The sequence below is a fragment of the Condylura cristata genome, unplaced genomic scaffold (genome assembly GCF_000260355.1).
Source record: "Condylura cristata isolate star-nosed mole 26May11 unplaced genomic scaffold, ConCri1.0 scaffold00001, whole genome shotgun sequence".
NCBI classification, from domain to species: Eukaryota; Metazoa; Chordata; class Mammalia; order Eulipotyphla; family Talpidae; genus Condylura; species Condylura cristata.
This window is the reverse complement of record NW_004567102.1, coordinates 21,401,131-21,416,271: the sequence shown is the minus strand read 5'-3', so window position 1 is coordinate 21,416,271 and position 15,141 is coordinate 21,401,131. Positions and strand designations below refer to the sequence as shown.

The following is a 15,141-nucleotide window of genomic DNA, read 5'->3' as shown; positions in this document are numbered from 1 at the left end:
AAACTTGTGCTGCAGGGCTGTGGATGGCTTTATAGCACTGTACTTTAACCCTTTGCTCCAACAGAGAGGGCCCATTCCCCGTATTTAGACACACACACACACACACAGCAACAACAACAACAATGATGCCTACATAAAGGCACACTCCATATTTAAGAGTATACAGGGAAGCAAATATTCTGATCTGGTAGAGAATGCTATACCTTTTTGTAATATATTAGCAAATATTTATGATAAGATCTTATTTAGAAGATATTATAAGCAAGCTCCTATGAAGAAGTTATTTCTGAATTGCTAGCTCTTGAAGTCTCATGAATATATTTTATCTAGTCCTTGCAATAAGAAAGTCTAAAAGAGGATGATGATTTCAGAGAAAGGGAAGAATTTTCCTGTGATTAGAAAATGGCACCAGCAAAAGAAAGGGCAGAAGATATATGAGCTGGTGAATTCAGCCAGTGCCAGATTAAAAAAAAATTGTTGAACTTGTTGAATTTTAGTAATTAGTATATTAACAGAAATTTATGAAAAGAAACTGTCTTCAGGTTTGGTTTTTAGAAGGAAAGAAGTAGAAACATTATGTATTCTGTTGTGATGTTGGTTGACCTTGACTGCGCTGTAGACTTGGCTGCCATTTCACGGTGCTACCAGGTATATTCTAGTTGTGGCTAGCTGTCTTTTGACCCTAAATGGTGTTTGCATCTCCTCCTGGTTGCTTGACTAGCAGTGTAATCATCAAATTGATGTGTCTGTTGCAGTTGCTTTCCCTGTGGGCAGCGTCTCTACACCTCCACAGCAACTTCCTCAGCAGCTCTCCTGGCCTTTTGTTGTTCCTGTTTTTTCCTCTCCATATGTATTCCCTCTGCTTCCGCATCGTGGCTCAGACTTGTTTTGGTATCTTGCTGCTGTGTGTGCTACAAACATGTCTGGTTGTACAAAACGTCCTCCCTAAAATTGATATCCCACCTCTAATTTTTCTTTCAGAAGCAAGCATTTGGCCTGTTGCTTCCTGCCAACGGGGATTTACTAGTATTTGCTTTTTCATTATTGTTTGGCAGTGACAGCTTGCCCTTTTAGCTTCATGAGGCTCAGAAGCAATGCTGGCAATATCCATCAGGTTAAAGATGACTTAATCGAGAGCCCCTTACCCAATTCACTAGCAGTCTTCTCATCTTAATTGGTTCATAGGTTTCTTTTCATCAAATTTTCTTCCAGGGTCTTATTCAAAATTCAAAAGATGCCTGTCTTACATTTCATTAAACCTTTTCATGCATGAGGATACCTCTTCTTGAAATGGGAAACAGGAAACAGGTACCACGCTAAGTAAAGGGACTTAAAAATATTTTCCATCTTCCACATGTTCTAGCTGAACGTCATTTGTTTTGCTTATTGCTTTAGTTGGCAGATGCTGAGAACATTTTAAATTTTCATTAATTCTAGCTACTGAGCCCACTTGGAAATGGGCCTTGTCTTTTTGCATTAGTATGTTTTTGTTTTTTTAATTGAATTCCAGGTTGCTTAAATACTGGTTTTCTTAGAAAGGTATAATAAAAGTCATATTTTGTAGTAGTGTAGTTAAAATAATGAACTATCACTTTTTAGCTCATCAGCATCCATGACCCTGGGAGCTCTGCAGTCATAAAGTTCTTGTTCTTGAGAAAGTTTATCAAATGCTGTCTCATTTCTGGGTCAGTAAAATAACAACTATACATGAAACATTCAGCAGAGGGTCTGGCAAATATTCAACATAATATTATAGATATTTTATCCACATTTTAAATTAAAAAATATTAGATGAGATTCCAATGTCAATTATAATTTTTCCTATTATAACTCAAATTTTAACCAGTTTTAAGAGTTTGTCATTTTTTTCTTTTTTTTTTGGGTGGAGGGTAAAATGGTGATGTTTAACATAAAGTTGAACAATTTTTACTGAGAACCACCTTATTGTGAATCTCTTTCTCTTTAAACTGGAATGAAACTCTTAGAACTATAGACTGTATAGAATTTTCTCCCATATTTTGTTTATTAATTTTGTTATTTCTGTATGATTTCTCTTTGTGGGGTTCCTATGATTTATACCTTAACTTTACTGGATCTATTTCCATGTTTCTAATTCCTTTATGAACTCATTCTAGTCATGTACTTTTCTTTACATTTAATGTTTCTGGAAAAATAAGCTGTGATGTGAGTTTTCCCTCCTGAATTTAATCTACTGTCCTGTTGGCTTGGTTTGCTTTCCCCTAGAAAAAGACAGAAAATTTAGTTACGTGAAGTTTATTTGAATGGAGTTCTCTAAAATCCTTGGTAGAGGAATGAGGAAGTAAAATTAAAAATTGAATAAGCCCATATAAATTATAAACTCAAACAAGTTCAATCCTGTGAACAATTAGGAGATTCCCAAGCAGGTACTCAGGCAAAGGCTAACATGCAGGTTAGTCTATCTGAAGTTAGAGAGCTGGATATTTAAAAAACAGCTCCACATAATCCTAAGAGAATGACTCCTAAGAGGTCAGGGAATGCTCCCTGGCATCTCCTTCCTGTTATTAACATAAGTAAGGTGTCTGTCCTGAACAAGGCAAGTCCTCAAGTAAAAAGGAAATACCAGTTGATTGTTTAAATATAGTGTTAATGGATAGGAGCAGAGTATCAATAGCATGTTATCATTTGTTTCAGTAAATCGAGGGGAACTATAATTGAAAAGAAAATCTCCCAACTTACAAATGTAGAGGAAAATATTTTGAATGAACAGTATACCAGAATGTAAATGACAATCTCTTAGGTATTCCCTAAGAGAAAACACAGACATGTTACGATTTTGTATATCCAAGCAGATATAACTTGTTCCTCATGTACTTTTTCTCAACTTAAATATAAGTAATCCTCAAATAAAATGTCTTGATCATGCCATTTGTTAAACTAATTGACATCATCCAAAAGGAAAACAATCTTCTCATTTATTTTATGAAAGTAATTTTTCAACATGAAGCAAAGCACGCACCAAAATTAGACTCTCAACTTTCCACAGAAACTGTGGGAATAGTGGTACTAGCCATTTTGATACTTGTGTTTCAAGACTGTGTCCATAATTTTGAGAAATACTTTCCCAAGCCAGAAAAGTAATGGTCTATCAAGTATTCAAAGAGTGATCTATTTCAAAAGATGGGAAAAGTATTAAAATCACATGTTTTCTAAGGTAAGTGCTGAGAAGGTGTATGGAAAGATATCATCCTTTATTTTTTATTATTTTTAGGAGATTTATTTATTTATGTATACAGAACTGGGGTATAGGCCAGAGGTGCAGGGCCGGTGAAAGGATTCACCAGAGACAAAGTGGGGAGCAGAGCAGGCCAACTGACGAAGTACACTACTGAGGGGAGCTGCAGGTGGTCCAGGAGAGGTCTGCTGTGCCATGTGGGTCACCTCCAGGCTGGGAATCGAAATCATGCTGAAATGGCTTTAGCTTCTTAGAGCTGTGCTTTAATCTGCTGCACCACCAGGGAGGGCCCCCATCCTTTATTTTTAATAGAATTAAACTTAATATATTTTTTAAAGATTTATTTATTTATGTTTGCAGAACTGGGATACAGGCCAGAGGTTTTGTGGGTGAGAAGACTTCACCAGAGACAGAGCAGGGAGAAGAACACAGAGATCTATTGAAATGTACTGCTGAGGGGAGCAGCGGGTGGGTCAGGAGAGGTCTGCCAGCCATGTGGGTCAGCTCCCGGGGGCGGAGGCAGCGGGGGTGGGGGGTGGGGGGGGAATCGATCTTGTACTGAACTCGAGCATTTCATAATGAGGTGCTTTAACCCGTTGTGCTACCAGGGAGAGCTCCGTAAACTTCTTATTTTTAATTTGTGTTTGCCTTTATGTTGGAAATCATGCCTTTTAATACCTAAACTGTTTCTTAAAATGTGTTTATACAGATGTTTATCATTCTCTTCCTTCAATTCATGTGTTCAAATGACATGCACTAAGATATTCTACCTGATTTCATTGTTAACATCTGTTGACTTAGATGTGGTTGTTGAAATTAAATAGGGATAAACCCTCTAATTCGTGAGTGACAGTTCTGTGGAACTGTGGTTTCTGGTTATCCACATTTCTCCATCTTTAAAAATAAGGCCCGATGATACCTGCTTCTTGGTATCTTCAGGGAGAACCATTACACTCACATCTTTTCCCCATGAATCCCATGGATCTCCGTGGCAGACTCTTCCCAGGATTCACGCCCCTCTTCCCATGCCTCACGAATGATTTTCAACACACTTCCCAGAAGGGTTTTCGCATTTCCATAACAGATCCCTCTCTTGAAAGTCATCAAGATCCATTTATTTCAATTGAAATTGGGAATTATGAAATTAGAGAACACATTTAGAAAGTTGTGTTTTTAGGTTGCTATATCACTACAAAATAAATGTTTTTATCTTAATTACTAAACAAATGCATTTTAAATGCCATTTAGGTATAGAAGACTTTTATATGTCTTTTCATAGGAGGAAGATTGTAAACATGTCTTTTTTAAAAGATTTATTTTTATTTATGCATACAAGAATGAGGATGTAGGTCAGAGGTGTGGGGTTGGGAGGGCTGAGGGGGTGAGAAGATTCACCAGAGACAGAGTGGGGAGCAGAGCAGGCAGATTTGCTGAAATACACTGCTGAGGGGAGCAGCGGGCGTGAATGGAGAGATCTGTTGCACCATGTGTGTCAGCTCCCTGGCCTGGGATTGAACTATTGCTGTGGCTGGTAATTACCCTATGCCACCAAGGAGACCCTGTAACCCTTTTTATAGATTCCATTGGAGAAGATAAGTTGCCTTATTTTCCTCTAACAGTGAATATACTTTTATTGTGTTTAGATTTGCCATTGCTTTGGATAATGTCCTTTCATAGTTTGAAAGGTTTAGGTAACCATTGATGGTAACCTATAGTGTGTGATATTATTTTCCTGAACTAAGGTTCCTACCTGCTTGTAAACTTTCATCCTCCAAACTGAAGCACAGGTAATCTTTTGTTCAGTACTACCCGTTCTCTACTTTGAAAACACTGACTGCTTTTTAAAAATCAGTCCTGGTTCTACTGATGATTCCTGTATATTACCCTTCATGAGCCTAGTACATGTTAGCATGGGTTTACTGTAGTGAAAGTCACCCACTTCATAACTGCTCATTTGGAGCATCTATATTTTTATACCTGGAGAACTTTTGCCATATTCTATTCAAGAAAGCAGAGATTAGTAAATGACAGCAACAAGAATTTAAGTGCCTTTGCTGGTGGTGCAGTGGATTGGAGCGCTGCACTGCAGCGCTAAGCAAAGCTGTGGCTGCTTAGATGCGAGTTTGATCCACACCCAGAGGGTGACCCACATGGCCCTGCAGACCTCTCCTGTCTCACCAGCTTCATCCTTCAGGAGTTTACTTTGTCAGTTTGCCTGTTCTGCTCCCCATTCTATTTCTGGTTAATCCTCTCGCCATACCTTCACTTCTGGCCTGTGCCTATTTCTGTATGTATAAATAACAAAAACAAACAGATAAACAAAAAACCAAAAACGTGGGCCCTCCCTGGTGTGCAGCGGGTTAAAGCACAGCATTAAGAAGCTAAAGCCATTTCTGCATGAGTTTGATCCCTGCCTCGGAGGTGACCCACATGGCATGGCAGACTTCTCATGGCCCACCAGCTGCTCCTCTCAACAGTGTACTTCCTCAGTCTGCCTGTTCTGTTCTGCACTCTGTCTCTGGTGAATCCTCCCACCACCTTTCCCCAACTCTGTATGCATAAATACATAAATAAATCTTTAAAAAAAAGAACTTAAGGTCTTTGAGAGGATCAAGCTATCACTATCATGTATTTATATACATCACTTCTATCAATATTGTGTGGATAAATTTTAGATAACTAATCTGTACTGGTATTTAAATAATTTCACATATATACTTAAAAATGCATTGAAAATGGTGATTCAGATAAATAGTTATTCAGGCCAAAGTCTAAATAATAAAATGTGTATATTTTTATTGATTGATTTTTTATTTATTTATGCATACAGAAATGGGATAAAAGCCAAAGGTTCAGGGGCAGTGAGAGGATTCACCAGAGAGAGTGGGGAGCATAACTGACTGACTGCTGAAGTATACTACTGAGGGGAGCAGCGAGCAGGTCAGGAGAGGTCTGCCACGCCATGTGGGTCACTTCCTGGCAAGGATGAACTCATGCTGAAGTGGCTTTAGTTTCTTAGTGCTGTGCTTTAACCTACTGTGCCACCAGGAAGGGCCCATAAATGTGTATTTATTTGAATTTCTTTATGGAGCAAGCTGTGAAGATAACCTTTTTTTTATTTGTTAAGAGAATTTATGTTAAAAGAAAGTTCCCTGGGGCATTAAGAAGAAACAGTCCACAAAAGACACTAACAAATTATAATTCTGATGATAAAATATGACAGTAATAATTTCTAAGGTCAAACCAAAGTATAAAACTTGCATGTCCTCTATATCATATGGTTTCAGCTTAAAAATATATATTAGTTTATTCCTGTTACTGAAAGATCTATACTAAAAATGTTATTGAGATTTGAACTCATATGAACTCTTTCTATGAATCACAGATACTTAGCATAATAATGCATAATGATATTCATAACTAAATAATACTTGCTATGTTATTACTGTTATCTGTATCACTTTGCAGGTGACAGGTTATAAAATGAAATAGTGAGTTTTCATTTGCCCAAGTTTACACACTATGAAATGGAAGATCTGAAATTCTCACCCTTGCCATCATAAACAGAATAGGACTGTGAACTACCATCATAATAGGACCCTTCAGTGTAATATGATTCTTCATGTGGCATACTGTAAGCATTATATTTACAATTCATTTGAAAGTTAAAATTACTAAATTACACATAGCTCTTTGGCTTAAAGTAATTTTCAAGTTCATAGTATTTTATCTTAGAATTGTTACACATTTAAATTAACTGAATAAGCTAAGCAGTGTTAAACTGATACACTCTTAGTTGTGTTGAAGCAACACTTAATTTGAGCTTTTATAATTATTTTCTTCCAAGTGAATTTAATCTTCATAATATATATCTATTAACCTATGTGTGTAGCCTTGAAATTGGGCAGACCAATTTAAAAAATATGTTAGTAACTAAATAACTGCAACCAAATTACTCAGCACCCTTGGCTATTCTGAAATAAAAGTGAAATTTCCTACTTGGCAAATCATTTCCGAGTCAGAAATTGACTTTGTAGACGATATAAATGATAATTCCTAAGAAATATTTATTTAAAAAAAATTCCAGTGATTAAATTCATCAATGCAATTCAGATTATACTCTTTCAGTACCATGCTTTCTCCTTAAATTATGTATTGCTTATATTTTACTTTAGAGTATAAGACGGGAGTACAGAGTTTGGGGATATATAATACAAATTTAGTATTTTCTAAATACTTTCTTAGACTCATATTTTTCAGGCAGTACTTTTACATTGTAATGATTTAAACTACAAAACATTATAGGGAATTTAATACTTAAGTACCCTCATTGGAATGAATGTACTTTTCCATGTAAGATTAAATAATCTTAAGTGTTTGTGCTACATTTTGAATAAATTTTGTACCATGCCAAACATATTCACTTCTAGTCTGTGCATCTTAACATTATTTTGATTTTCTTCCTGTGCCTTGATTAGATATCTTTTGTAGTGTTAACTTTGGAACTATTCATTTCAATTTGCACCCAATTATTTTCTAGCATTTTTAATTTTCTTACTTTTTTCCTGCTCCTTCTATTGCTCTATTTCTTTTGCTCTTTCTATTTTGTATTTCTTGTGGTATCTAATATAAACACCCTGGGTGCAGTGACCTTGTCAGAAAACAAAAATGTAAAGGATAATTGGGCAGAAACATTGGGGGAAAAAAAAGCATAATCAACTCATTAGATAATGTATTCATCGCAAAGTAGCCATTTCTCCCAAAATTTATTTGGAGCACTTGGTTTTGAATTAAATTTGGCAAATGCTGGCTAGCTCTTTACCAAAATTAGACTTAATAATCAGTTGTCATTTTACCTATCACTGGATGACAAAGACAGCTCATTATTGTGAGTATATACTTTTGTTACAGGGCAGGGAGAGAGGGCACCACTGAACCCCCAAATCTGCCTCCTCTAAATAGGTTCTGCCATCCACTGCATCAAGACAAGACATAAGAACTTTAATGGAAAGGAACTTTAATACAATGAGTATACAACACAGAAGACAAAGAATATAATTTCAAAACCAAACACCTGAGGTTACACATCCCCTCATGGGTAAATGCCTACTCAAAAGGGATTGGCCCAAAGCGAGGCCTGAAATCCTGGCCATCTTCTGGCGGGGACCCATGGAAAAGGGTCAGAAATAACCAGACAAGTCAGGGAAGAAAAGAACAAAATCAAAATCAAGATAAAAGCTGCCATAGTGAACCTCCCCATGGGTCTCTCACCCACATCTCTTTCAACCAGCACAGGGCCAAGATACAAGCATGTTTTCTTCATCACATGCTTTTTGCTCCTTGTGGCGTCCTCAGATCTCCTGGCTCTCCATCCTGCTTCCTTCTTCTTCAGATTCTGTCTCTTCTCTGCTCAGCTCCACCCTCCTTCTGGGTGGAGCAGGGAGCCTGGAACTTCCCCTTTTCCTGGGGACCACCCTGTTACCGTAAACAAAGCTCTTACACTTAGTGAAGTCTCATGATGACTAGGCCTGATACCACAATCATAGCTTCCCCTGTATCCAGGGCCCTGTGACTGTGCTCTTGACAAAGATCAAATGAGCAGGAATGATGGGTGCATCCTCTGGTTTATGTCTTTCAAAAGAAGTTTTTCTCTATCCACTTATTCTTCCTTTTTCTTAGAATAGAATTCAGAAGTGATGGATGACTTTCTTTACGCATATGAAAACAACATTCTAAAGTTCTCTTGAATTGAGAGAAACTAGGATGTCTGAGTAAGATTGCAGAGAAGCCACCTGTTCTTCTAATTACCTATAACTTAACTTTCATTAGTGAGATAAATAACTCTTCTACCTTTTTGAGTCATATTTATTTTGGCCTCTGTTGAAACAGCCAAACTTTATCTTTAAAACACTTCTTGATCCCTTTTTACTGAGCTGCGAATGGCATGAGGATTATGCTAAACCAGGAAGAAAAATATATATATATCAAATGGTTTCACTTATAGGAGGAATGTAGGGGAACCAAATAAGGGATCAGGAAAAAAATAATTATAATAAATTAAAAATATTAATAGGCAACTCTTAATCAAAGACACTCTACAGAGGAGAGCAAGGAGAGGGATCAAAACAGGGAGAGAAGAACATGGAGAATTGGTGATGGGGATTTTACAGGGATTACACCTGAGAGGAAAAAGCATGCATTGTACAGAAAGTGAAAAATGATGTAAAATAAAAATCTGTATAATAAAAAACTGAAAAAATAAATGAAAAACAAAAACACTCCTTGTGAAAGTAGGGATGGAGTTTAGAACATTTTTAGTTACGAAATCTTTTCAATTTTTTATAACTCAAGAAATCCTTTGATGTAAGTACCATTATCTTAATTTCACATAAGAAACTAAAACTTGGGATACTTTGCTTAGGGGAAAGTCACTCCAATGTGGTACAGTTTAGTTTTCATGAGGTACAGTTTAGTTTTAGAAATAGCCACCAGTAACTCACCATGAGATCTGCTGTGCTGACTTCTTTTTTTTTTTTTTGAAGTCTTTGCCATTGCTATCACATGCTAAACTGAATTCTGAATGAAATTCTTAACTGAATCTGATTAATACTTGAACTTCTGGGTAGAAAGTTCTTTGATCTCATCTCTTTATTTGAAGGGTGAGTTGGTGGGATATTGAGGAGTGAGTTTAAAGAGCAAGAGTTATTCATGAACATTAGCTTAATGGCTAAAATATAGATATATGTAAACAGGACCATTTTACTATATTTAGTATAATTCTTATTTGAATGTCATACCTCTTAGTGTACAGACATTATCAAATCCAACCAGGAGCTAACCTTTATCAACTGGAAAGTGATTTGGGGAGTTTTGAGAAGTGGGCTTATCAGGAAGACTGATTTAACTACTGAAACTCTATGTGCAAATGAAGCTGATACCACAGTTGACAGCAGTTACATCCCAACAGTACCTAAAAGAGAAAGAGATGCTTATTCTACACCAACACTGTGTGTTCCTGCAGTCAGGTACTGCCTTTTTTTCAAACTGAGAATAAGATGCTAAGGGAAATAATTTTAAGTACAAACTCCTGGGTGAGGATAGGAAATATACTTAGGGAGATGGAGGGAGAATGCTGAGGCCTAAAGGTTTTATGGTTATAGGAATTTTGAGTGTGGATGCAGAAGAAAACAGGCACACCTTCTCATCTGCTCCCTGAGTCCTTTGGGGATTGGCTTTTCTAGTCAAACACATTAACTGGGGCAGACAATTGAAAAGATGAAGTCAACAACCAATTTGCTCTTGTTTATCCAGTTTAGGTCTATTCAAGTCACTTTTCCATTTAACTCATACATAAAATGAAGAGTCACTTTTTACTTTGAAATTTAGTTGGAAAAAATGTTGATTTATTAGAAAAGGGTGTCAACAAAAGTAAAACAATGTTATCTAACTTTTTAAACTGAGTATTTTGCTGAAATCTTTTAAAAAATGCATTTCTAGTTGCAACATATGCTGAGTTTGAATTTCAACATTGCTTTAGCTATTTAAAGTTATTTTTAAGCCTAGTTTCTTATCCTGAAATATGTAATATACAAGTTTATTGTGAGATTAGAGCTACGTGGAAAATAGAAAAGTGTATACATTGTATGCTGACTTCTCTGCACCTGTAATGCATTAATGAATTAGTCAGTTTAAGTGCTTGCTTGAGTATTATAAAAAAAAATCAGTATTATAAAAATCTGTAATATAAAAAAATATGATCCAATTGAAATGTGGTTGTGGTTAAGTAGAGAATATGTAGCTTGTGCAGAATCAATGCCAGTATCATGCTTAATCACCACCACCCCTTTAATCGACACCTGTCAACCACAATGAGGTAACAGTGATAGAGAAAATGTGGCTGTCAATTTGAATATAAATTGAACCTGTGGAAGCATGGACTGGAATATGAGTATCAGGCCTCAGCTATAAGCTTGCCTGCTCTTGATGGAAGAAGAGGAGAAAACATGTCGTGAAGCCCCTCTATGGGATGCAGGAACAAGTCTGTATTATAAGGCAGCAGGAGATACACAAGTAGCAACAGTGGCAGCATCCAGCAGTGGCAGATCCCTGGCCTCCAGCCGCAGTATGGCCCTGTACCCAGTGAGTGGCCATTAGAGACCTCCTGAGGAGTCCTGTTAGCTTTTATGTGATGTGTAGACAAAATAGGTACAAGACAAGTTTAGACGTACTTTACAGAAGTATGTTTTGTTCCTGAGAACAATATATCAAGGTGTAGGGTAAAAGTAAGTAGTCAGGTTTTTTCTACCCTCCTGCCTTAGCATCTGCAATCAACACCTGTGGTCTTACATGCAGGCCTGATGGCGCTACGTGGAGTGTGGTGTGGGTCTGCCTGAGTGGGAGCACCTGAGCCTGGAGGCTGAGTATACAAGGGCCGGGTCAACAGAGCTACAGAGCTGAGAGCTGCAAGGTACAGTGGAGAGCATGCGAGAGGCCCCTGAGGCGATATCTGAGAGACCAGAGAGAATGAAGCATATCTGGGGATCCGAATTCTGCTACCCTCCTGCTCCCCTGCCTGCCCTGCAACTTGTTGCCTCTCTACAAATGGTGTAGAAAGATCCTTAAAAGCCTGAAAAGTCACTGAGGGCTCCAGGACTCCTCCTTTACCCATCTGCCCAGATCATAGAATCCTGCTCTGTGCCTTCTTGGCATGACTCAAGGTTGCGTGTTATTTACGGCTCTCATCACATATGGACAGCATGTCAAGACTGCATGTTACCTACTGTGCTGGAAGGTCAGGGCATAAAAACAATCTGAGAAACTCTGAGAAAACTGTTTTCCCCCCAGGGCCCGCAGTGCAGTGAAAAGCCTGCAGTGGTTTTGCCTTCTTAGCTCAGCTCTGTAGAGAATAAGTAACCTTCAACCACTTCTTAAAAAATAACTGGAAGTTGTGTTTTTTCTTAAAAGTAATACTCTGTCTTATTACCTGCAGTATACTCCTCATCAGACATGAAAATAATCCTTTACTTCTAGAGTGTAGGGGTGGAACCTAAAGTGTTAATGTTGTATCTGAAACTTTTTTTCCCAGAGTCTGTGTCTTCATTTAGCTGATTAAAATCTGCTGTAGATAATTATACCAGGTTTTTTTTTTTTTTAAATCATTTGAACACTCAAAAATTATTTTAAAATCTTTAAATGGCTTGTACTAGATTTTATTTCTCAAAGGGTTTCTACTTATGGTAAATTTGCTTAGATTATACCCTTTTGTCATATTCTCAGTAAATGTTAAATCAATGCAGAATGAGTGGATTTGTATTTCTAAAAATACTCTTTTTCACAGGAAGAAGAGCTAAGGAAGAGTGGGGAAGCCAAATATGCCCACTTGAGTGATGAGCTTCACGTATTAATTGAAGTCTTTGCTCCACCTGGGGAAGCTTATTCACGTATGAGTCATGCGTTGGAAGAGATTAAAAAATTCCTGGTTCCAGTAAGTGGTTTTCATTTTTTACACCAATGTTTCTCATCAGTTTCTATTTTAAACATGTGCCTTTAATCTTCATTGACTTTTTAGAAAGAAACCCATGTTGCAAACTAATTATTCAGAGTTGATATAAAGATAATAGAAAACAGTTTACAAAAACACTTAGCAAGGGACATGGCATGTAGCCACGTAATGATGTCTTGACAGCAGTATTGTTCTTCAGTACATTATTAATAGCTGCACCAGTTCATGGCCATAGGTAAGACAACACATAAACCCAAGTATGTAATTAAACATACATATTTTTTGTCTTTTGTCTCCATCAATTGTTAATTGATATGTATTGTTGGCAACTTTTAATTATAATAGAGTATTTGCAGTTACAGTTGGAGCGGAAAAAGTAATTAGATACATAATGTGTAATAAGTCAATGATACTGTTTTAAAATAGCAAGTGCATTTTAATGTGAGAGAGTGCTAGGTCCTGGCTCAGCATCAAACACAGTATAAAAAAATCAACACAGCCAGGCATATGTTGATATTAAGCAAAAACTGGAATAACACTTCTCTATATAGGAAGGTAACAATTCAGGGTTATGTGTTGAAGAAGACCAGTAGAATTCAGTACTGGTCTTCTGAGAAATAGAGGAAGGTTAAATGAATGAAGCTTTCCTGAAGGTTGCCAATTAAGTATCATAGGAAAATGTCCTTCAAATACATGTGTTGTCTTCAGAATTAGAGCTGAGAATAAGATAATTAGAAGAGTTACTGAGTAAAGTTTCCTGGAGTGACTGGGTAGAATTATTTGAGGGAGAAGAGAGAGAGACCAAAATTAATGTGGACATTGAAAAGTACAATAGATTTCTAAATGAAGCAATAACCTCATAGGAAATGGTGGGTAAGAGTCATTGATTGGAAGTGATTTTTGAGAATGGGAAAAGGAATTATCCCAGAAAATGTCAGAATGTAAAAGCACATAAATATATCCCTATATACATAAATGATGTATATGCAGAACAACTTATGCATAATAATAAGTTATGTATATACATAACAGTTTAAACACTTCTGTCAATACAGGTCATAGGATAATCTCTTAGGTTTGTTATTTCTTTGAACTTCATATGCACACAAAATTTCTGTACAACTTTTTATTTGGTTTTTTCTTATCACTTCCCTAAATGGATCTCATTTTTCTTAAGAATGAGGATGCTACCTACGCTCTCTTCTTTTAACCTTTGAACTTAGTGCTATTGAGGAAACAGTTTTACTATATTTAGCTCAAACCAGACCTTTGCTGATATTGGCAATATAGAAAAAGTCTAGGATTGCCTACCATACTAACTCATCCCATGACTATAACAAGTCATTTAAATTCTCAAGAGCTTCAGCTTACTCATCTTTTAAAGAACAGTAATTATAAATGACCTCTCAAACAGTTGGGAATACTAAATATGATAAATGTATATAAAATAACATAGATAATGAAGAAACACTATTTTGTTTTGATCCCTTTAGTATTGCAATAGATATGAAGAAACGATAGATTTTTTAAATGATACTATTTCAATACTGTATATATATATATATATATATGTCTGTGCTTAGACTGCAAGCTAGGTTAGCACACTTTTATTATGCATTCCAGAAATAATCTCCCTTTCTTAGACTTCAAGTTACTAGTGCTTCACTTATATCTTGTCCAGGAAAATATAGACTATGATGGCAGGATTAGCAGTTTCTTAGACTCCCACTATTGAGCATCATGTGCGACACATTTGTTTGACAGTCAATAGAATGGGAATTAGAATCATCAGGGGTGATTCAGAGGCATAAAATGGCTATTTAGGTCAGGTCTGGGGTTTATATCCCACATTGAAAATACTTTAAAATACAGAGTCAAGTAACTATTAAAGATGGGAAAATATTACATTAGCTGATATGTCGTAGTCCTACCTGTCTCTGGGATTTTCTGTCTGTCCAGCTGTTCACTCACCTGCTCTGCAGAAATGCTGTCTATCCCATTCACCCAACACTACGGATCTAGTCCTCACTTGGGAGGAATTTTGAAGATTCTTCTTCAAAATGTTAACATAAGCTATAGCCTTGGCATTCAGGTCTTAGCTAAAATATTGAGTTTGCAGGCAGCTCTTCCCTCATCACACAGTCAGTCTTGCTATTTTTTGTTAAACATTATCACTGTTCATCCTATTCATTTCTAACATTCACTGTTCCATAATACTATAGCCTTCTTATTTTACTTATACTTCTTACCACCTTCAGGTAAATTTATTTACTGTTATTCCTGCTAAAATGTTAATGTCATGAGGGCAGAGATATCATCTTGTTTTTTTTTTTTAATTTGCTCCCCAATTTTGAACTATACCAGACACAGAAGGAAGTCAATATTATTTTCAAGTAAACATTTTTTGAATTAATGTTTTTTTTTT

At 36.5% G+C, this 15,141-nt stretch overlaps 1 protein-coding gene across 3 annotated transcripts in view; it reads left to right on the top strand.

The window, feature by feature from the left end:
• KHDRBS2 (KH domain containing, RNA binding, signal transduction associated 2) overlaps positions 1 to 15,141 on the top strand; it is a 429,412-nt gene that overhangs the window by 182,747 nt on the left and 231,524 nt on the right. For all 3 annotated transcript variants that reach the window (XR_001145205.1, XR_001145208.1, XM_004673598.1), the window contains exon 4: positions 12,552 to 12,698. Coding sequence is in view for 1 of the 3 variants with exons in the window: in XM_004673598.1 (XP_004673655.1) it covers positions 12,552 to 12,698 (147 nt within the window). In the remaining 2 variants the exon portion in view is untranslated. The remainder of the gene's footprint in view (positions 1 to 12,551; positions 12,699 to 15,141) is intronic.